The sequence below is a fragment of the Barbus barbus genome (genome assembly GCF_936440315.1).
Source record: "Barbus barbus genome assembly, chromosome: 37".
Taxonomy (NCBI): Eukaryota; Metazoa; Chordata; class Actinopteri; order Cypriniformes; family Cyprinidae; genus Barbus; species Barbus barbus.
The window spans coordinates 23,935,851-23,959,258 of NC_136715.1; the positions used below are offsets into that span (position 1 = coordinate 23,935,851).

The following is a 23,408-nucleotide window of genomic DNA, read 5'->3' on the forward strand; positions in this document are numbered from 1 at the left end:
CTCAGCTGTTCCATGGCCAGGTGTGTTACTCCCTCACTATCCCAATTACAATGAGCAGATAAAAGGTCCAGAGTTAATTTCAAGTGTGCTATTTGCATTTGGAATCTGTTGCTGTCAACTGTCAAGATGAGATCCAAAGAGCTGTCACTATCAGTGAAGCAAGCCATCATTAGGCTGAAAAAACAAAACAAACCCATCAGAGAGATAGCAAAAACATTAGGCATGGCCAAAACAACTGTTTGGAACATTCTTAAAAAGAAGGAACGCACCGGTGAGCTCAGCAACACCAAAAGACCCGGAAGACCACGGAAAACAACTGTGATGGATGACCGAAGAATTCTTTCCCTGGTGAAGGAAACACCCTTCACAACAGTTGGCCAGATCAAGAACACTCTCCAGGAGGTAGGTGTATGAGCCAAACACTGGCAAGAAAATGGGCAAGAAAACAGAAATGTCAACAGGCACACAAAATATCCATGTAGGACAACACCAGACAAAGAACAAGAGAAACACATTTGGTGTAAATACACAAGATAATGAGGAATTTACAAGGAGAGGGTGGAGCTAATGAAAAACCGTGGCAACGAATAAGGGTAACTATAGCCCGATTCGGACGGTAATTGTTTCTCATATGGACGTCTGTAAAAAAATTATTTACATATCACCTCAGTGATAAAACTCATGGATTCGGACGGTGATTTATTCACAGTAGAGGAGCGAGTTCTGTGATCCTGCGAAGCAGAGAACGCTCTGCTCACGTGGCCAGCCGGGAAGTCGTGGCCTAATGGTTAGAGAGTCGGACTTGTAATCCGAAGGTTGCGGGTTCGAGTCTCCGGCCGGCAGGAATTGTAGGTGGGGGGAGTGAATGTCCAGCGCTCTCTCCACCCTCAATACCACGACTGAGGTGCCCTTGAGCAAGGCACCGAACCCCCAACTGCTCCCCGGGCGCTGCAGCATAAAATGGCTGCCCACTGCTCCGGGTGTGTGTTCACTGCTGTGTGTGTGTTCACTGCTGTGTGTGTGCACGTTGGATGGGTTAAATGCAGAGCACGAATTCCGAGTATGGGTCACCATACTTGGCTGAATGTCACTTCACTTTTATTTTTTTAAATAAAAGGAATTTTATTTACAAATTTATTCCTATTTTGTAAAATGTATTTAAAAATACTTATGTAAAATATTTGTATTATTCCAAGCATATTTTATAATGTATAATCCTATTTATTTGATTATTTAAATCTCCTGTTTTTATTGATTATTAAAATACACCCTATAGTTGTATATAATTATACGCGATATATACGTTTATAATACACATTTTAAAATTGTATTGCATACCTGCTGCTGCCATAATAAAGACCCATTTCGAATGTTTACGTGCTTTTCTTCTCTTTCTGCACTCACTCCTGTGGTGGAGCAGTTATGAAGTATTATTCTTTCAGAAATAAATATGTATGCAATTTACACCGGAGTACAACAGTTACCGTACGGTGTTCGGGAGTGTTCAAAAAGGGTTTAAACGCTGAATTTTGAATCGATTTCTTCTCCTAAACTCAGACATGTGGATTCGGACGGCAATTAAATTACCACACAACCTTGGTGTTTGTCAAAAAACAGTAGGTAATTTGGCTGGGGATTTTTACGGGGGTGGTGAGAGAAAAACACAGACGTCCTGGATTTGTACGCCATTTAAATCACCAACTACCCCCTGTATATGGTGAAAATCACTTACGTCCCCCTGAGAAACAATTAAGTAAAGTGACATACAGCCAAGTATGGTAACCCATACTCGGAATTCATGCTCTGCATTTAACCCATCCAAAGTGCACACACACAGCAGCGAACACACACACACCGTGAACACACACACAGCAGTGGGCAGCCATTTATGCTGCAGCACCCAGGGAGCAGTTGGGGGTTCGGTGCCTTGCTCAAGGGCACCTCAGTCGTGGTATTGAGGGTGGAGAGAGCGCTGGACATTCACTCCCCCCACCTACAATTCCTGCCAGCCCGAGACTCGAACTCACAACCTTTGGATTACGAGTCCGACTCTCTAACCATTAGGCCACAACTTCGGAATTACCGTCCGAATCGGGCTTAAGGCAACAAACAAAGGAGCAGTAGAACCAAAGGCAAACAGGAAGCGAAAACACAGAACAATGGGGACAGAAAATACACTTTAAAATAAATGTCCATACACAAGACAGGGGAGCGCAAGACAGGGAACATACCACTATGTGGATTTATAAAGTTGGATTTATCCAGCTTCATATATAGAGATAATATAGTTTACATACAATATATATTGCTTCACACAGGTTTACTGTATGTATATGGGTAAAGCTTTCATTTTAGGGCTGTATGGCTCCCTGTGAGCATCCTCAGTCTGAGAGTGGGGGGTTGTATGGCCTCCTACAAGGCTTCCTCAATTAGGTCCCTTCTCTTTCTCAAGTGTAGGCCTGCGAGCCTCCCTTATGCTTGACCCTGAACTGAGCTCCAGTATCCAGCTCTCTGGGGCTAGGAGCTTGACTGTACTCCCCTCGTGCTCCTGAGGGCCACCTGAGAGTACATCACCAGCACAGAATCTGGTTCCCTTACTGGGTATTATACAGTGGTGCAGTAACATTAGGTTGTCTCTAAAAGATATCTGCAAACCTTCATTCTGTACCACTGACGTTCAATACTGGGTAATAGTGCCCCCCTCGGGCTTCCCTTGTTGAAAGTCAGGAGATGAGGTGCCTTCCTGGGACCAGGGGCACAACTGCACATTTGCCGAGGGGTATGCAAGATCAGTGTCAGTGCCCCCCTGTATTCTAGTAGCCTTTAACACTAAAACTAGTTTGGATCCTTGTTTACAATATTCTCAGGTTCTCTCAAATGTAAATCAAATGCCCATTCACAAATGTGTGTTTTATTTTTTCCCAAGCAATAGAGATACTCAGAAATAAGCTGATATTAATCACTTTGCCCTCTTAGGCAGTGGCAGAGCCAGGATGCTTTCATAGGGGTAGCCAGGAAGGGGGCAACAACCAGTCTGGGGTGGCACAGAAATCTTCATTATTTCAATATAGAAATGGATTTGACTATAAAGTACTGGACTGTTTTAGTGCCTAAAACACAACTGAATACAATTAATTTGTACTTAATTGTAATTGAAATAGTTGTGAACATCAAGTAATACTGAGTGAATGGCAATTTTTGTTTTATTTTTGTATTACCTAGGCTCCAGGTATTTTAATAAAAGGGCTATTATAACTATAGCTTTATTGCTCAGTAAGCTTGGTTCTGGGTCTTAACACCCCCAGAATCTTGTTCTCCATCATTGCATAGGCCCACTCGTGAATGAGACATGCAGATAATTATAACTATAACTAGTCAACCTTCTCTGAATTTTATATAATCAATGAACTCTGAAAAAGTTAACAGTCAGTGTTTAAAATTCTATTAGTTGTCAAAATGAATTCATTGCAGCACTTTTGTCATACCTAAATCAAGCTCCGTACAAAGGAAGATAATGTAAGAAAGTAAAATGAGTTATTTCATGCATTATGGTTTCATTTTCTTTTCATTTTCATACTTTACAAATTAATGAAAAATGTGTGCATATTTTCTAGCAGATTTAACTGCACTGTGCTCACATTTGGCCTACTTTTTCATTTTAAATTACATAGCCTATCATCTTGCGCCCTATTGTGATCTCGAACTGCAAAATATTTCAGTAGGCTGCATGCATTTGAGAGACGTTCTTAAAGAAACACTCCACTTTTTTTGAAAATAGGCTTATTTTACAGCTCCCCTAGAGTTAAACAGTTTAGTTTTACCGTTTTTGAATCCACCCAGATCTCCAGGTCTGGCGGTAGCACTTTTATCTTAGATTAGCATAGATCATTGAATCGGATTAGACCATTAGCATCTCGCTCAAAAATGACCAGAGTTTCGATAATTTTCTTATTTAAACTCTTCTGTAGTTACATTGTGTACTAAGACTGACGGAAAATGAAAAGTTCAGATTTTCTAGGCGAATATGGCTAGGAACTATACTTTCATTCCAGGGTAATAATCAAGGAACTTTGCTGCCGTACCATGGGTGTAGCAGGCGCAATGATATTACTCAGCGCCTGAAAGTAATCCCCAGCTATATCATAACTAGTTACCTAGCTGGGGACTACTTTCAGGTGCTTTCAGGGTTTTGTCGTCCATTAGACCTCCCTGATTAGGTTCTCCTTAATCCAGAGTACAGGCCTTGTGTGACTCTCACCTATGAGTAGGTGTAGTTGAGCATTCCGCTTCCCACGGGGCAGGAGCTTGACTCTACCTGCCTTGTGCCCTGAAGGCTGCTCATGAGTATGTCTCTGGTACAGAATCCTGGTTCCTGAACAGCGGGTTGCTAGGCCTACTCTGTTGGACCTCCCCCTTAAGTCTTCACTGGATTTCCTTGACACCGAGCTGTTAGGCCAAAACAAATAATTTGCAACCTCAAGTTGCAAAGCCCTAGAAAAAGAGTCTCCATGAGGTTGTAGCTTCCAAGCTGAGCCTGGTGTTACTCCTCTCACTCCTGAGAGACATTGAGTGCGCTGCTCCCTGTTGACCCTTCGGGTGTTTTGGCTTTGAGAAGCCACCTTGGGCTCTCTTATGTGGTGAGCGATGCCTATCTCACCCCGAGCCCTCCTTTAGATTTAAGCCTTCATGCCTCACATGTACTGAGCTTGAATTCTCCTCTTGTTCAAGTTGTCGAGTAACTCTGCTCTTGAATTCTACTCTGCAGTTATGATAGCTTGTTAGGCCCACAATGGCCCTTCCTGTCATACTGCCCTTATGGTTAGACTGGTGTGACTCCTTCTCTCTCTGAGAGTGATTTTGAGTGCACCATCTCCACTGAGGTATGAGTGTAAGGATTTCCCCTTTTTTCTGAAGGCCTGTCATTGGCTCTGAGGAGCCATATCATGTTCATGTGTGGCTATGAGTCTTGGACTACTTTCATGGTTGAGCTGGCATTGCCTCCCCTGGTCCTAAGGGTTGCGTAGAGCCTTCCGTTCCCACGACCCCCTTCAACTGGATACTACATCAGCCCATACTGAGGTATGAGATCGAGCATTGAGTGCTCCTCTCAATCTGAGAACTGAGTACCTTGCTGTCTTAAACACAGCTGAACAAGCTAATTAATGTCTTCAAGATCACTAGAAAGATACAGGCAGGTGTGTTTGATTAGGGTTGGAGCTCAACTCTGCAGAACAGTGGCCCTCCAGGACCAAAGTTGCTCATCCCTGCTCGAGAGGGTCACCTATAAGAATGCTGCTCCCAGGGTGAGTGTCTGAGTTCCCTCTGCTCCTTTGAGTTCCATGAGGACACCACTGCCTCTTTTCATTTTCATTTAAACATATTAACAGCCTCATAAATGTAGTTCAGGAAACGTACATACATTACAATGAAACAAAATATTATATCAAGCAGTATTGCCTCTTTTCATTTTCATTTTAACATATTAATAGAATAAACACCAAAGATTACCTGTTAGATTTGCCCAAAACAAATTATAGCTTGTTTAACCACTACAGAGTTAAACATAATTATGTGAATATATGGTGGTTAAAATACAATGCTGCATGAACTCAAACAATCAGCATGCTCAGCGCCCAAGTCTCGTCCCCAAAAGTTCCAGACCTTTGAAAAAGTACTACAAAGTCCCTAATTCCTGGATAAATTTCCTGCGGTGGAAACGGCACTTAATATATTTCACTTTACATGAGTGTACTGAATGAGTTTGCACTGTGGAGAATGCAGTGTCTGAAGCATGTGTACAATAATGCCTATTGTAGATTGAGACTCAAAAGTGAGCTGCTGTGATGACCTGTAAAGGGCAATCTAATGGTGTCTGTATTTACTTAAAATTAGCAGAGAAGAAGCTATGACTGTTACAAACAGAGGCGGAAACAAGAGGTAAGTGAAACAACAGGATGATTTATTGACAGGCAAAGCAGATCGTGAGGAGAGTGATGAGTAGGTGAATATCTTGATGCTTAGCCCAATGTCTTGGTGAGAACTGATATCTGTCTCGTTCACATGGGAGTGGAGACCGTTAGCTCAGGAGAGCTAGATTCGACGCTGGAGAATCGCTGGGATCCTGGAATCTTCGCTGGAGAATCGTGGGGAAGTCTATAAAGTAAGTAAACACAGGTAAGTGCATACGGAGTCAGGTTACTGGTCGAGATAGTGAACCGTAGACTGAACGATGAGTGTCAGAGAGAGAGTGGTGTTTATAGGAGTGCTAATGAGGGACTGCAGGTACGGGTGATTAGAACTCAGGTGACTGTGATCTGGTGATTGCTGTTGACGGTGGTGACTGTGGCTACGTCCACACGAAGACGGGTTTCTCCGTATCCGATCTTTTTTTTTGCCTCAAATTCCGTAAACACGGAGTCGTCTCAGGAAATATCTGCGTCCACACGGAATCACTGAAACCGACTGAAAACGATGTAGTACACATGCCAGACCAATATGTGGCGCTGTAATTCTGCCACAGAGATACACAAAAAAACAGAGAAGAAGACTTGGACCATGTGCGTAAACCTTGCGCGCTGAATATAAACTAACACACAAAGCACAAGATTTTGCTTTAATAAAACTAATGAGCTCAGTAGGTTCTGCAGCACGAACACAGGCACGTAGTCTGACATTGTTGTTGTTGTTGTCGCTGTTATGTGACGTAGTGGTGTCTGATTAGGGGCGAGACGTGGGCTGATGACGTCATCGTTTCAGAAAATATACGGATTCGCCGTCCACACGAAAACATGAAACCGGCGTTTTCAAATTTATCCACCCTGGGACCCGGTTTCAAAAATGATCGGTTTCACTCTTCGAAAACGCCGGTTTCGTGTGGACGAAACGCCTATACGGTAAAAAATGTATGCGTATACAGAGAAACCCGTCTTCGTGTGGACGGGGCCTGTGACTCTCTGACAATGACGTGTGTATATGGCATCCACCTGTGATGTGATTTTGTGCATCGCTTGCTGCTGAATCTTACTGAGTAAATGAATAAACAGATCTTAAACAGATCTTGTCTCTCACAGTACAGAATGTCAGTGTTTATCTCTCACCACCTGTGTAAAAATCCCTGGCTGAATTATCTACTGTTTTTTGACAAACACCAAGGTTGCGTGGTAATTTAATTGCCATCCAAATCCACATCTCTGAGTTTATGAGAAGAAATCGGTTCAAAACTCAATGTTTAATACCTTTTTGACCACTGCCGAACACCATTCGGTAACTGTTGCAGATGCTGCCATATAGTGCGTCTATTTTCCTCTTTTTAAACAGGAGATTTAAATAATCAAATAATAAATTAAATCAAATGTGCTTGGAATAATAAGAATACATTTGACAAAATACGTTTTTTAAAAATACATTCATACAATGATAAGAATAAATTTGCAAATAAAATTCATATCACGTACCACGTTTATTCTATTTGACCGTAAGTGTCCTGCGAAGTGGACATCACCGTATATTCCACCATGATTCCAGTTCGGAATGATTGCATATGTTCCATTCAAAGGGCATTAAATTGTGTGAGACGTGAATTTAAATTGTATTTATTTACAGAGGTATATGATGTCACACTGCAGGCAGCGGCGCAGTGCAAATCCATGAATGAATGTTCTGAAGTAAAGTAAACTTCAACATGTTTCCCCTGCTCAGGGAGTAGGGAACAATGAACACTGTGTAGGAATCATATTAATCAGAACACATTTCATGCATGTAGCTCTCTTCTAACGAGCTGGTTAACTGAATCACACGTGTTAACTAAGAGAGACATGAAAATGCAGAGTGGGGGGCGTGAGGACTGGAATTGAGAACCGCTGGATTAAGGTCTTGAACAGAATCGACTCAAAAGAGTGATTAATTCACGAATAGTGCATCATTCATGCCTCATAACAATAGACAGCGTGCTTCCTGGCTGACAAAAAACCAAACAATAGAAACCATCATAGATTTTGTAATGGATTTCTGTGATGGTTTCTGTTTTTTTCACCAGGGTTGGAATAAACTATGCATTTCTTAACAGGTATTACGTTAAAATTAAGTAATGGAGAGGAAGTTCGCCCAGTGTAATGAAGTAAAAGTAAAGTTTTATTTATTAGCAATTTACTCAAGTTAAAGTTAAAGAACTCACCTTTAAATCTACTCTCAAATTTACAACCCGAATTCCAGAAATGTTGGGACGTTTTTTTTTAAATTTGAATAAAATTAAAACAAAAATACTTTCAAATCACATGAGACAATATTTTATTCACAATAGATGAACAAATGTTTAAACTGATACATTTTACACTTTTAACCACTAAATGAGCTCATTTCAAATGTGATGCCTGCTACAGGTCTCAAAAAGTTGTCACGGGGGCAACAAAGGGCTGAACATTTTTAAAAGGTTCAGCTGGGAGAACATCTAGCAACTAATTAAGCTAATTGACATCAGGTCTGTAACATGATTAGCTATAAAAGGGATGTCTTAGAGAGGCAGAGTCTCTCAGAAGTAAAGATGAGCAGAGGCTCTCCAATCTGTGAAAGAGTGTGTGAAAAGATTGTGGAATACTTTAAAAACAATGTTCCTCAACGTCAAATTGCAAAGGCTTTGCTAATCTCATCATCTACAATACATAACATCATCAAAAGATTCAGAGAAACTGGAGAAATCTCTGTGCATAAGGGACAAGGCCGAAGACCTTTGTTGGATGCCCTCAGATGACACTGCATCACTTATCAGCATGATTCTATCATTGACATTACTAAATGGGCCCAGGAATACTTCCAGAAACCACTGTCGGTAAACACAATCCGCTGTGCCATCTGCATATGCCAACTAAAATTTTATCATGCAAAAAGGAAGCCATATGTGAACATGGTCCAGAAGCACCATTGCGTCCTGTGGGCTTAGTGCTCATTCCAAATGGACTGTTTCAAATTGGAAAAGTGTTCTATGGTCAGACGAGTCCAAATTTGTCATTCTTGTTGGAAATCATGGACGCCGTGTCCTCTAGGCTAAAGAGAACGGAGACCTTCCAGTGTGTTATCAGTGTTCAGTTCAAAAGCCAGCATCTCTGATGGTATGGGGGTGCATATATGCATACGGTATGGGCAGCTTGGATGTTTTGGAAGGCACTATCAATGCTGAAGGTATGTAAAGGTTTTAGAGCAACATGTGCTCCCCTCCAGATGACGTTTATTTCAGGGAAGGCCTTGTGTATTTCAGCAGGACAATGCAAAACCACATACTTCAGATATTACAACAGCATGGCTTCGTAGTAGAAGAGTCAGGGTGCTGAATTGACCTGTCTGCAGTCCAGCTCTTTCACCTAAGGAGAACATTTGGCACATCATTAAATGAAAAATATGTCAAAGATGACCACGAACTCTTCAGCAGCTGGAAACCTATATCAGGCAAGAATGGGACCAAATTCCAACACCAAAACTCCAGAAACTCGTAACATCGACGCCCAGACGTCTTCAAACTGTTTTGAAAAGAAGAGGAGATGCTACACCATGGTAAACATGCCCCTGTTCCCCGAGACATGTAGTAGGCATCAAATTTGAAATGAGCTAATTTTGTGCATGAAATTGTTACATTTTTCAGTTTAAACATTTATGTTATCTATGTTCTATTGTGAATAAAATATTGGCTCATGTGTTTTGAAAGTCTTTTAGTTTTAATTTTATTCAAATTTAAAAAACATCCCAACATTTTTGGAAATTGGGTTATACAAATTTTTCCAAAAATATACTAATATTAAATGTAATATGTTACTACCCACCTCTGGCTGCCACTTGATCCACCACCACAATGAACATCATGCTGCCTTCTCATTTTGCTCTTCCTGAAAAAAATGGATTGTATTGGAATCCTAGGCTGATGTTGAAGATTTCTTTTACAGTGCTTGATTTACATCACTCCCCAGCAAGCACGTATTGTCAGGTTCTGGCAGAAACGTGCCAATGTCAGCATCAGTGAAAAGATAACTGGACAAAGCCATGCTGACTGCACACAACATTTACGGCATTTCCTGTGTGGGCCAATCTTGGCTGTATGTACTGTGGGAGGTCCATACTGACTGTAGCCAAGGTTGCCACTATGGTTTCTGGGCCCCCTGAACAGCATATTGACTCGGGCCCCCCACGATCACGTTTCCCCCATTATGGTGCCCCTGGGTGTAGCTTTGTGTATTTATTTTTTGTCACAGGCAGGCCTCTACTAGGATTAAGGAGAAGTTACACTTACAGTAAGGGTTGGGATGGTTACTTTTAAAATGTATTTCACTTTTTTATTTTGTATACTTCAGATTACAAAATACATGCTTTAAAAAGTAATTTGTAACATATTTTGTTACTGTAGATGACACAGGTTTTGCAATTGCAAGTACTACAATACTTTGGAATAATAAAAGAATAAGGTATGCATGCTACTACTAATAATAAGTTGTATAACAAAGTGCCCTCTAGGAAAAAGAAAAAGAAAGAAAGGAAGAAAAAAAGCCCCTGATGCACAAGGCAAAACGATGCAGATTTGATAAACTTTTTGAATTGGACGAACAGGGTAAATTATATTGTACTTATTTTCTCTTCTGGGAAACACATAGCTGAGCAGGGGGTAATACCTTATGAAGGGCAGTGCTAAATAATATATATAGAATATATAAGTTTACACTTAATGAATTGTTCTTCATTCTTGAGCATCAGTAAATGTTTTCACCTTTTGTAATACTTGTGTTTGAGTAACTTAGTTGTCCTTAAAGTGAAAAGATGGATCTCAAAATCATACAGTCATTGTTTCAAAGGTGTCAAATATGCAGAAGATGCTGGAGAACCAAAGAATGTGCAGGACCTGGAGGATTTTTCTGAAGAACAGCAGGCAGTTTAACTACTCAGGACAAACAAGGGACTTACAAACAACTATCACAAAACATAAAAAGAGTCATGGATCATCCAGGTAAAAACAGTCAATTAAGATTCAAGGGCATGTAGTTTTTATGAATTCTTTTTTTTTTTTTTTTTTTTCATAATTAACTTTCCACAGTCATTGGATCTGAACTGAATCTCTACTGACCTGTCATCATCATAACAATGACACTATTGGCTTTTTAGAGCTGTTTTATAGTGGAAATAAATTTTTTTTGCATCAATGATCATTACTTTCCTGTTTATCACTTTAAAGCTGCTTTATAGCAATCTGTTTTGTGTAATGCGTTATTATATAATATAATATATTTAGTTTAAAAGAAATTAAAAGAAAGTTTGAATAAGTGATAATGATTTATTGCTTTTAAAATATATAGTAATTATATTTTCCTTGCTAAATGTTTTTTATTATAACGTATTTGTTCATTGTTAATACATATTTATATTAAAGAATATTTATTAATTTTATAATAAAAGCCCTTAGTCTTTTTAAATCGTTGAATTTCTGTTTTACTGTACTGAATTACATTTAGCACTTTCTTGGCCACATCTGGCCCAGGGTGCAAGCCGACTCTCAGCTAGATCTGTCTTACAGTGTCTAGGCCAGACTTGGGCAGAAATTCATTCACAGAATACATTCACAGAAATCTTGCAAAAAGACTATTAGACCCATTTTGTTTATTACACTTTTATGTTTCGTTATCCTCTCTTTAATAAATGAGATGTTGCACCAATAAAATTTTTACTGTAAAAGTAAAAGTCGTGACGTATTGTCAAGTATGGTGACCCATACTCGAAATTGGTGCTCTGCGTTTAACCCATCCAAGTGCACACACACAGCAGTGGGTAGTGAACAAATGCACACACACACACACACCGTGAACACACACCCGGAGCAGTGGGCAGCCATGCTGCGGCGCCCGGGGAGCAGTTGGGGGTTCGGTGCCTTGCTCAAGGGCACCTCAGTCGTGGTATTGAGGGTGGAGAGAGCGCTGGACATTCCCTCCCCCCACCTACAATTCCTGCCGGGGACTCGAACTCGCAACCTTTCGATTACGAGTCCGATTCTCTAACCATTAGGCCACGACTTCCTATGGACACTGGATCATATAAATCAGACCATCACTGATTACAAGCCCCCGCCACAGGCCTGTGATGAGGACACATCCTTCCCCGATGCACTCAACCACTTTTATTCACGGTTTGAAATGCAGAATGACACACCTGCACAAAAACTGCCCACACCTCCCAACTGTCACAGAACGGCCAGGCTCTCCCGTCAGCCAATTACCGCAATCCACGTCACCTGAATTCTGATCACACGCACCTGCACCCCATCACCATCATCACCCAGAACCTCATAAAAGCACTCACCTCCATTCACTCAGTGTCCGATCTTGTTATCGCAACGTGGACTCTTCCCCGACAATCTCCAGACGTTGAGTATTACCTCTGCAATCCGTACCTGTTGAAACTTACCTCCTGTTCTCTTCCTCGTTGTCTTCCCCATCTCCAGACCGTCCTGTGTGTCCTTGGATAACCCCGCTCTCCTGTGTTCCACATCACCGCCTCGGCCAGCACCTGAAGAGACGAAAAGACACTTTAGAAGCACGAATCATCACCTGCAAGACATCTCAAGTTCACGACTCACCTCACCATTCACAGTCCCCACTCATCCTGTAAAAATAAACATCACCTCTGTTACACCTACCTCCGTGTTGAGAAGTTACTGTTACACCAATGACCAGGTGCTCTGTCTGTCTCCAGCCGACGTAAGGAAGACCCTATCTAGGATTAACCCACGCAAGGCTGCGGGTCCTGACAACATACCTGGCCATGTTCCGAGAGACTGTGCTGCACAGCTGACAGATGTCCTAACAGATATCTTCAACACCTCGCTGAGCCAGGCAGTCGTCCCCATATGTCTCAAATCCACAACAATCATACCGGTACCAAAGAAATCACCTGTGTCCTGTCTCAATGACTACCGTCCCATAGCACTGACTCCAATCATGATGAAGTGCTTTGAGAGGCTAGTCATGCACAACATCAAAACCAGCCTCCCCAACACACTCGACCCGCTCCAGTTTGCATACCGTCCAAACCGCTCTACGGACGATGCAATTTCCTCCACCCTCCACCTGGCTCTTACCCACCTAGAAAATAAAGACTCCTATGTTAGAATGCTGTTCATTGACTTCAGCTCGGCATTCAACACAATAATCCCACAACAGCTCATAAATAAACTAAACCTACTGGGCCTTAACAATTCCCTGTGTAATTGGATCCTGGACTTTCTAACCGGAAGACCTCAGTCAGTCCGTGTCGGCCACAACACCTCGAGCTCTACCACACTGAGCACAGGGGCCCCAAGTATTCCTCTACCCCCGCGTGGGGTATGTTCCGAAGGTCCCATCGGTCGTTCCACAGCCGGTCGTACTGCAGGCCTTCTGTCCTCCTCCCTTCGGGGAGCCAGACCAGGAGAAGCACAACCGTATGTGTCCAGTGCGAGCACTAGACGCATACATCCACAGGTCCTCCCTGTGGAGAAAGTCGGACCAGCTGCCCGTGTGCTATGCCCTCCTCTTAGTAGGTGGATTGTGGGTGCCATGGCTTTGGCATACGAGGCCTCTGAGCTCCCCCCGCCGGTGGGAGTCAGAGCGCACTCAACCCGAGGTGTGGCGGCCTCCAAGGCCTTCTGGGCAGGTGTTCCATGCAGGACATCTGCAACGCAGCTGGGTGGTCCACGCCCCTGACTTTCGTTAGGTTCTATGACCTCGACATCCGAGCCACTCCCGGCTCCTCTGTCCTTTCGTCCTGACACCAGGCAGGGACTTGTCAGTCTGGCGGCGTTGGTATCTCGTTCCCATATGCGTTTCGACGCAGCTCGAAGTTCCTGGAAGGGAACGTCTCAGGTTACGTATGTAACCATGGTTCCCTGAAGGGAACGAGACGCTGCGTCGCGTTGCCACACTTCCGGCATCCCTGCCAGCGCTTGCTTCATGACTTGAAGCTGAAGCCGGCTCCGCCGCACGTACTTATATGCTTCCTGGTCGTGACGTCACCCCGCCCGTGACGCCTCGCCCTTGTTTGACTGATTACACATAATATTCAGAGCCTGGTCACGCTGAAGGCGTTCCCATATGCGTTTCGACGCAGTGTCTCGTTCCCTTCAGGGAACCATTTTCCCTTCGTCTCGTTCCCTTCAGGGAGACGTTTTCCAGATTAATTAATCTTTAACAGATGGAGATATGTTCTTACCGAGACAGTATCTGTGGTGGATGTGCCTTGTGAATCTGAGGCTACTTAAACTTTTTACTCAGTTGCAGTTCACATTACTTTTATTAACTGTGGCCAAAATCAGATTCAAGTGTGAACTGTTCACATCTTGAACTGACCTGCATACACAAAATAACAACAAAGACGGCGTGCAGCGCACTGTCATGCACATGTCACTGAAATCAGAGTTTACATATTCATTTATAAGATTATGTGCAGTAAACACCAACAGATTCATGAGCAGGCGATAAGGAAGACAAGACTGAGGAGAAAAACAAAGGTTTTCAGTTATTTCTATACTATCTCTCAAGTTTTGCTTTTATATATCTGTCACTCAAATTAAAATTTCAATCTGATATGTGGCCAGTATCAGATTTGAATCTGAACTGATCGATCCTGAACTGACCCACATGTGCAATACATCAATAAAAAGATGGGGTACAGCATGTTATAAACATGGTGGATGCTGAAATCATTGTTTAACGCGTCAATTTATAAGCTGATGTGCTGGGAAGGCCTGAAAATGTGCACACAGGTGATAAGGAGGATGAAGATGAGAATGAGGAGACAGAGTTTTTCTAGTTTTCCCTCATGTTTTGCTTGTATAGATTTGTCACCAAGATACTTAGACTTCACTCTTCCTCCATTGACTACCGTCAAGGCTGTCTTCCATATTAAACGAGTGACCAAAGAACTACTGGTACGTTAATCTTTGGACTGACTCCCTTCAGCACAGAATTGTGACAAATATCAATCTAGAGTGATGTAAAATCACTCTAGCATGAATTTTGATGTCATATCACAAAATGTTCAAACTGTATTTAGTACCATATGGAAGTGGCTCAAATCTAAATCAGGAAGAACAATGTGACGAGCAGGCTGGGACCGAGAGCCATGGGAGTAGAGCCAGCCTTGCGCTAACTTTGTTAATTATGTTTATTTTGTTATAAATGTTTATAATAATAATTTCTGGTTCCTGCCTCTTTCTTTCCTGAACATGAACTATGTTACTGTCAGATTCCATGTATTCTGTCACATACGAGGCGAAAAATCATTTGGGGCACTTTGGCCTGCAGTTTGAATGTAGCCTAATGTTGATGTTATTTTGTCTGTTGTATATTCAAATTAAACTTACCTTGTCTTTAACTTGTCTGATTGAAAAAAAGTGTCCCAATTTCTTTATTTGAGCAATATGTTATTTTGACATATACATTAAAATCACACACACACACACACACACACACACACACACACGTTGGTTTTTGTGGTTTATGGGGACTCTCCATAGGCGTAATGGTTTTTATACTGAACAAACTGTGTGTGCTATTGCCCTACACCAACCCTACACCTAAACTTAGCCCTCACAGGAGACTTTGTGCATTTTTAGATTTTCAAAAAAACACCATTTAGTATGTTTTTTAAGCCTTCTGAATTACGGGGACATAGGCAGTGTCCTCATAAACCACCTTCATATTGTAATACCTCTGTCATACCCATGTCATTATACAAATTTGTGTCCTCATAAACCACATAAACATGCACACACATACACACACACACACACACACACACAGAGAGATAGGGTTTACTTTGTGTCAGCAAAACCAAAACGAAAGAGAGAAAGAGAGAAGGAAAGAAAGAAAGAAAGAAAGAAAGAAAGAAAGAAAGAAAGAAAGAAAGAAACATCCCATTTTCAGGGTAGCAGGATAATATATCTTAAGAACAATTTTGCAAAATCCAAATAAGCTTTACAGATCTTTATTGGAAAGGGTTTAAACAATATTTTTCATACTTGTTCAATGCATTATAAACAGTATAAATAATTATTGCACATGCACCTGTGGAACAGTAACAGTTTACAGGCGGAAAGCAATTAAGGTCACAGTTACAATAACTTAGGACAGTAAAGAAACCTTTCCACTAATTCTGAAAAATACCAGAAAAAAATTATGCCCAGGTTCCCTGATAACCTGCCTGAACAGAGTCCTGCTGCAGGGAGGCATGAGGGTTACAGAAGTGGCCTGAGAAATACACTGCAATGTCTGTATTGTAAGACACCTAAGGCAGTGCTACAGGGAGACAGGACAGGGGATTGTCCTTGCAGTGGCAAACCATGTGCAACCATTTGTGCCCCTAGATGTGTTCAAGAACTTGCAAATGTCTTGGTGGAAAAGTAGGTTGTAACAGTAGGGCAACATCTCACAGCAAAAACCAGCAAATCATGTGAAGAACATGAGAATGAGTTGCACTGTAGTACTTAAAGCTATTAAGAAAGTTGCTGAAAATAAAGGCAGTTGAATGCAAAAGGATGTTTAATTATTTTGTGTTTATATGCATAAAGAAAGGTCAATTAATATATTAATTAATTATAATAATATATAAGCAGTTAATATGTATGCAACATAAATATAAGTAAAAAAATAAAAAAAATAAAAATAAAAATACCGTACTGTCTTACTGCATAGTTCATCAATTTCAAACCAGACAGCACATTAATGACATTCACTCAGGGAGTATATCATCTTTTTATCTGTTTCTATATGGCATTTATAACAAAAATGATCATTTTAATTAAAATTATAATTTATAATTAAATTAAATATATATATATATATATATATATATATAAAAATAAAAAAAAAGTTCAGAAATAACGCATCAGAAATAATGACACACAGTGCTGCAAACATATTTTTCACAACCAGAGGGAGATGAATGATTGTAAATATTCTACTTGCTTTGTGGTCAATGAGTTCTTAGTGTCTGTCATCTCTTTTGCTGACTCTCACTCAGTCCCTACTAAACAGATTTCAGGTCCATATTTACATGAGATGTCAAGCTGTATCACAATTCTCAGGCACTGCTACATGAGATAGTTCCATCACTCTTTTTACGGGATGAAATTTTGGATCCTTTCTCGTCAACACACCAGCATTGGCCTCTTTGCATGCCTCTTGATGACTGACACTGTTTCAAGAAGGTCAAAAAGAAGATATAAACTACATTACTGTTTATAGAGACAAGATAGCATTGTTACAATGTACACCATGACCTCATACGGATTTACAAATGGATTTACGAAACTTTTCAAGAACCATGGGAACTGTTTTAACAGAAGTACTGTACACACCTGTTTCCTCCTGAAGAACCCTTGTCTGTCACAGTTGGGGATGTAGATGTCCGGAATTGAATGAATAATTGTGAGCTCTATACTTTGGAGGACTGTGTTCAGCAGTTTGCGACAAGGACCCTACAGAATGAAATAACAACAGCAAAAACATATAATGAAAACTCATTTCTGACTAAAAATCAGACTGTAGGAGCACTACGTAAATATTTACGTAAACAGTAATTTACAGAGTCAAAAATATTACCTTTTCAAAATTGTTTTCTTTGGTTGATGGCTGATAGTCTGAAACATAATACTTGTAGTTTTAATATGATTGCAGTATAGCTTTTGTTCAGTTGAACACATAGGTGGTTATACTTAAAATATTATTTCAGGACAAAAGGTTCAAACACGCTATGGACTGTAAAATGGAGTAACAGATGATCTGATAACATACAAACAATATTCTTACCATTATAGAAAAAAAAATCATACTCTGCTAATTGTACAGATCAACATTTTGCAATAGGTTTTCAGGTTTCTCATCCCTTTTAAACATGTGAAAAAATCAATTAAATGTCTTTTAGCAATGTGTGGGTGGATTATAAATCCTTTTACACATCCAAACATTTTATGTGAACTGTATTTACTTTCCTTAGTGTATACATCTACATGCACAACGTTTAGGTTTAGTTTATTTAGGTTAGTTAGTTCCTCAAATGTTTTTAACCAGACAAAATCAATTTAAGACTAATCAATTTCATCTCAGTTTAAAGAGATACACCTAGACCAGTCCTCTTACCTGTAGCTGGATGGATGTCAGTAAAGGTACTTTTGATGTTTTTGCAGACCCCTCGTCCCTGAAGCAGTGCCTGAAGGGGACTTTGCTCTCCAAGAGGAGGGATACACCGAAGACCCTGAGTACACGGTAGAGTGTAAACCCCACAGGGTTCACCTAATGCCAACACGGATGTGATCTCCTCCCCTGATAAACGTTCACCTCTGTGGCCCTTGGGTTCTCCTGAGGGCCCATTACACATTCTACAGATATTCTTTAAGCCTAATACAAGGGCGTTAGAGCCATATAAGCTGAATTGAATGGTAACCAAAAGTGTTAGTAAATAATGAAAAGCAACCATCTTTGTCCAATTCAGAAAACCTCAGCAGATCAAGAGCCTTTTTATTTTTTTATTTCAGTGAACGGTCTTCTCTCTTCCGCTTCTGGTGTCCCTCTTTAATATTCAGTGGAAGTAGTGTGGATGTGCAGGAGACATCAGGTGCTAAAAAGACAGTAATTAGATAAAAATTGCCCAAAAAATGCAACATGGGCTGCTTTTAAAGAGCTGAGATGGTTTAGGGGTGGGAGGCTGAGAGAGCAGCATATGCTGGGCGTTAGATAAGAGGTGGAGTTACTTTATAACTATATCCCTCCCATTTCTGTCACAGCTCCATTTCAAAAGTTATATCCAAATTGAGCTGGTTTGAAGTCATGAATTATGTGACCGTAATATTTTATGGTTCCACTGATGCATATAAAGAATGGGGATGCTAATGGATAGCTTTTTATTTAATGGATAGATTTCTGTATGTGTAATATAACTCCTTGGTGCCAACCCCAAACCAAAAATAAGACATTGTCTTCGCAAAGCATTTGACATATAGAGACAAAACATTGACATTTTTGCTTTTCCTAAAAGCAGTATAAACCGATGTGCTAATGGTTTCTACAATCTACTTAGGTTTACAATGCTTTTGGGAAACATAGCCCTGGTTGGGGAATGTGGCACCTTTTGTGCTTACTACAGTATAGCCCTTGTAATTTCTGCTTGCAGAAGTATAAAGAAAAAAGAAAAAAATATATATTCACTGATATTTACTTCACTGTCTTAGTTGTCATAATTAAAATGGAGCAATTCTGTCACATTGTTTTTATCAATGATATCCTGTAAACTGTTTTGACATAATGTCAACTCTTTTTTATATATGCCAAATGGTTTCAGAAAAACAGAGCAATGTTCTGGTTTGTCAACAGGAAAACTACTTTGTTTGAGTTGAAAAGAATTGGGGTCTATGTTTCCTTTCTCCTGGACTTTTAGCATTAAGTGCCACTTACATTAGGATGTTGTGATGATGTATTATATTAGTTGTTTTGGCAGCAAGACAAAAATGTCTCACACCCGCAGGAACGCCCACACATTGCCAAGACTTGGGCTACTATTACAAATTGCTCTATTGCACTGTATCAAATTTTTTTTCCAATTGTCTCCATGTTTTTTTCCTCCCAAATCTCACACACACACACACACACACACACACACACACACACATGAGCAAAATCCTTTTTCATGAAGTCATGGTTGATCGCTTAATGACTTTAAGCCTGTTTTTCGAGAACTTCACCCTTGATCTGTCATTGCACTGATTTCCCCATCGCAATGATGCCATAATTAATCGCCTCAAGTAGGAAAATTAGGACCACATCACAGGTGTTTCTGAGTGACATGGGGAAAAATTAACAAGGGCTTTCCCCTCTAACCAGAATTAAAAAAAAAAGTTTTACTGATATCCAAGGAAACATGCTGTGTGTGTGCTTTGTCAGACAATATCTTTTTATGGGTTTACATACATGTTGTTGGCAACCAGCTTCATCTCTACAGCTACAGGTGTGCAAGTCACCATATAAAGGAGGGTGACCCCACATTTGTCATTAATTATTATTATAACTACTTATCTCAAAAAATGGCATCCCATAATCCACAGTACACAGGGAGAACATTACAAACAACAACAACAACAACAAAAAGGCCTCTTGGATTAGCTAGCATGAAGCGACATTATAACTCACAAGCTTCTATACAGTACAGTATATCTGTTTGAGTGTGTGTTATAATATATATAAAATATCATAATGCATTTATGCGTTAATCCATGAGGAGATTTTTGAACAAAGCTTTAAAAACAAAACAAAACAAAACAAAACAAAAAACAGACAATTTATAAATACTTAATTTATATTCTCTAAAGCTGAACAATGAGTTTGACTCTAAAGCTGAACTATGACTATTACTGAGCAAATAATGTCTGCCATTTTTGGACAATGCCCCTGTCACAAAAAACTTGCCTAAATAAGATCCATCAGAGCTTCATGCTGAAGTCACTTCACAGGCTGTGATGTTGGTCAGTCATCGTCAGCAGTTGTTTATGCCAATCTGCGAATTAGTAAAATCTCTGCAATCTCCTTATGAACTCACCCATGCCATCGACCCAGCCGAATCAGCTTCTGGTTTTTCTACAACACATGCTATGGGAAGTAATCCTTGTTTGGCTTTACTTGAAGTTTGATGGTACTGCAGCTATGTATATTCCTTGTTTCTGGCACAACAACCACATTTGTTTACCACTGAAGAAACTAAAGTGGTGTTTGTCATGTTGCTTCTCTCTGGGAAGGCTCTGGACTGGGCACCATCAGTGAGGGTAAGAGAGGATTACAGATGGCTTTCTCTCTTTTTCAAGCCAGACTCAGAGATGTATTTGAACATCCCGAGGGTGGTAAGGAAGCAACCAAGAAATGTAACATTCATAATTATGATGTTGGCAACAGAGAGTTGCTAGACATGAAGGCTGCTCTTAAAGAATAGGAGCACTGGTTGAAGGGAGTAAAACATCCTTTTCAAGTACTAACTGACTATCACAACTTGGAATATATTTGTTCTGCCAAGAGGCTGAATCTTTGAGAATGGCCTACTGACATGATGTATGTTCCGGATGTAATGCTACTTCGAGTTCATAGATGGATCCATACCTCCTTATGTTCTGGTCACCCTGGCATCCAAGCAACTATTGAGCTGTTCCAGAACTATTCCTGGTTCTCTTATCTACTTTATTTTACTTACTTTTACTTTTGTCATTTAGCAGACGCTTTTGTCCAAAGCGACTTACAAATAAGAAAAAGTAACTAAAACTAAAAGTTACAACTCTATAAATACTATATACCCACATATTTAAGAAAATAAAGAAATTGACACATGCATATAACAACATTTCAATAGTAAACATATAAATGAAAAAAACTAAAATAAAAAGCGATACTTCTATCCCTTGCCGGTGTCCCTGCCCGGTAGAGTTGCACGGTAGAGTTGATGGTCTTCACACTCTTCGGTCTTCACACTAAGAGGGCTTCACACGACGACTGCCGCGACCGCTGCCACGGTATAATAACCTTTTTTATACCAATCCAACAAATCACCATTTCAATTCAGCTGGACCCACTTTCCTGTTTATCAACTAAAAATGGCCAAGCAAGTGCACACACTGACAAGATACGCGATACAGTACGAGACCAAACACTCTGACACAGACAACTTTGTACACAACTTTGACATCTGTGCAACTCTAAAATCCTCTAAACAACCCCCAGCATGCCTTTTTCGAAATTTCACTATGTTTGTCACATGTCATTGTCAGTCTTTCATCTGGTTATCATCCCCAATCCAATGGACAAACCGAGTGTCTTAACCAGGAACTAGAACGTTTCCTTCGCTCACACTGTCAATTCAACCAAGATGACTGGAGTCAATTAGACTTGGACCTGACAGACCTCATCCGACATGTCCAGTACTCTGTCCATGTTCAACTTCATTGGCCCCAATGGCATATCAATGGATCCTGTAAAGGTACAAGCCATTCACCCCTGGCCACAACCCATCCCCCTTAAAGACCTGCAGTGCTTCCTGAGATTTTCCAACTTCCATTCCACTCTTCTGAAACAACCACCTTTGCTCTTTAGTCCATCCTTTCTCCTATCAGTTCCATCTAGTGGACTCTGGACCAATTTTTTGCATTAACTAAATTTGAACTTAAAAGAATTATTTTATAATGACAATTGTTTTTAATAGAGTTGTCACAGTCTCTGAAAAGCCTGTCTGATCTGACGACGAGTTGTATTACAGGCTCTGTCACTTTCCTTTTTTTTTGCTTGTAAACTCTTCTCTGTATGAAGTTTCTTTGTTTTAACAGCTAATGATTCCTCAGATGGTTGCCTTTTTAAACAATCTATTGTTTGAAATATGACCTGGAAGCTCAAATTCTAAATTATAATTATACCATCGTGTGTCATGGTAAGGCAAGGAGGCACTTTTGAACACCGTTTTTTGTTTACTTGCCCAATAATTGATTTTAACTCAAAAATTCACACTTGAATTATTAAAATATAGTAAAGAATTATTAAAGCAATCAGTCAGTAGATCAAGATGCGAAGAGAAAAAGCAAGTAAACAGTGCTTAAGATAAAACCAAACATTCACTGCATTAGATTTACAGTAGATTGTCAAAATATATTATGCTGTTAGTTGTTTGCTTACAAAAAGAAGCAGGCCTTCAATTAAAATAAGCGGTACAGTTTATTTAGCTGCAACTTAAACTTGTTAATGACATTTAAGTCATAACCAAATGTATTTACATAACCACTTTGCCAAAATGGGCAAATTATTAAGTACCTTTGACTGTTCATGTCCCTAGCCGTATCTGCAAATTGTGAGTGATCTTCACAAAATTTGCATACAAAAATGTCTGAGCATTTCAGAGCAGCCACCTGTCAATCAGACAGTGCCCTAATACTGATTTGAATGTGTTTTTATTTCAATAGTTCCTGACTTGTCTCCTAAGTACCAGTAACTGACTTCCCTACAACATATAAATTGCAGTAGAAATTGCATTTCATTACAGTAGCTATTTTAGTGACCCTTTTTTGAAAGTTTTTTTCCCAAGGTTTTTTTGTTCCATTGAGAGAGCCCATATTTATGCCATGACTCAGCTATTGCCAATCCAATTTGATGACCAATAATCCAAATCAGTAACTTGATTTTCACACAATGAAATCTAGTATAGGCACAGACAAATGAAAAATCAGTGGTAGAAAACTTCAAATAAAATTATTAAGTTTGTCCATCTGGCATTATATCTGATGCATGTGAGAGTTTGTAGAACATGGTTGCAGGCCCTCCAATCAAACGTTTGTATCAGATAGACACATAAACAGCAGGCACATTATTTTTGGAAGCATACACACAGTT

General features: G+C 40.2%; 1 protein-coding gene across 1 annotated transcript; it reads right to left on the reverse strand.

The window, feature by feature from the left end:
* Window positions 1-17,082: 17,082 nt before the first annotated feature.
* On the reverse strand, window positions 17,083-18,477 carry LOC306856986 (insulin-like growth factor-binding protein 5; the record flags this gene model as incomplete). The annotated part of the gene is made up of 4 exons (XM_079396576.1): window positions 17,083-17,196; window positions 17,360-17,479; window positions 17,604-17,641; window positions 18,141-18,477. The coding sequence occupies 4 exons, from the start codon at window positions 18,475-18,477 to the stop codon at window positions 17,083-17,085; spliced, it is 609 nt and encodes a 202-aa protein (XP_079252702.1).
* Between the last annotated feature and the right edge of the window lie 4,931 nt (window positions 18,478-23,408).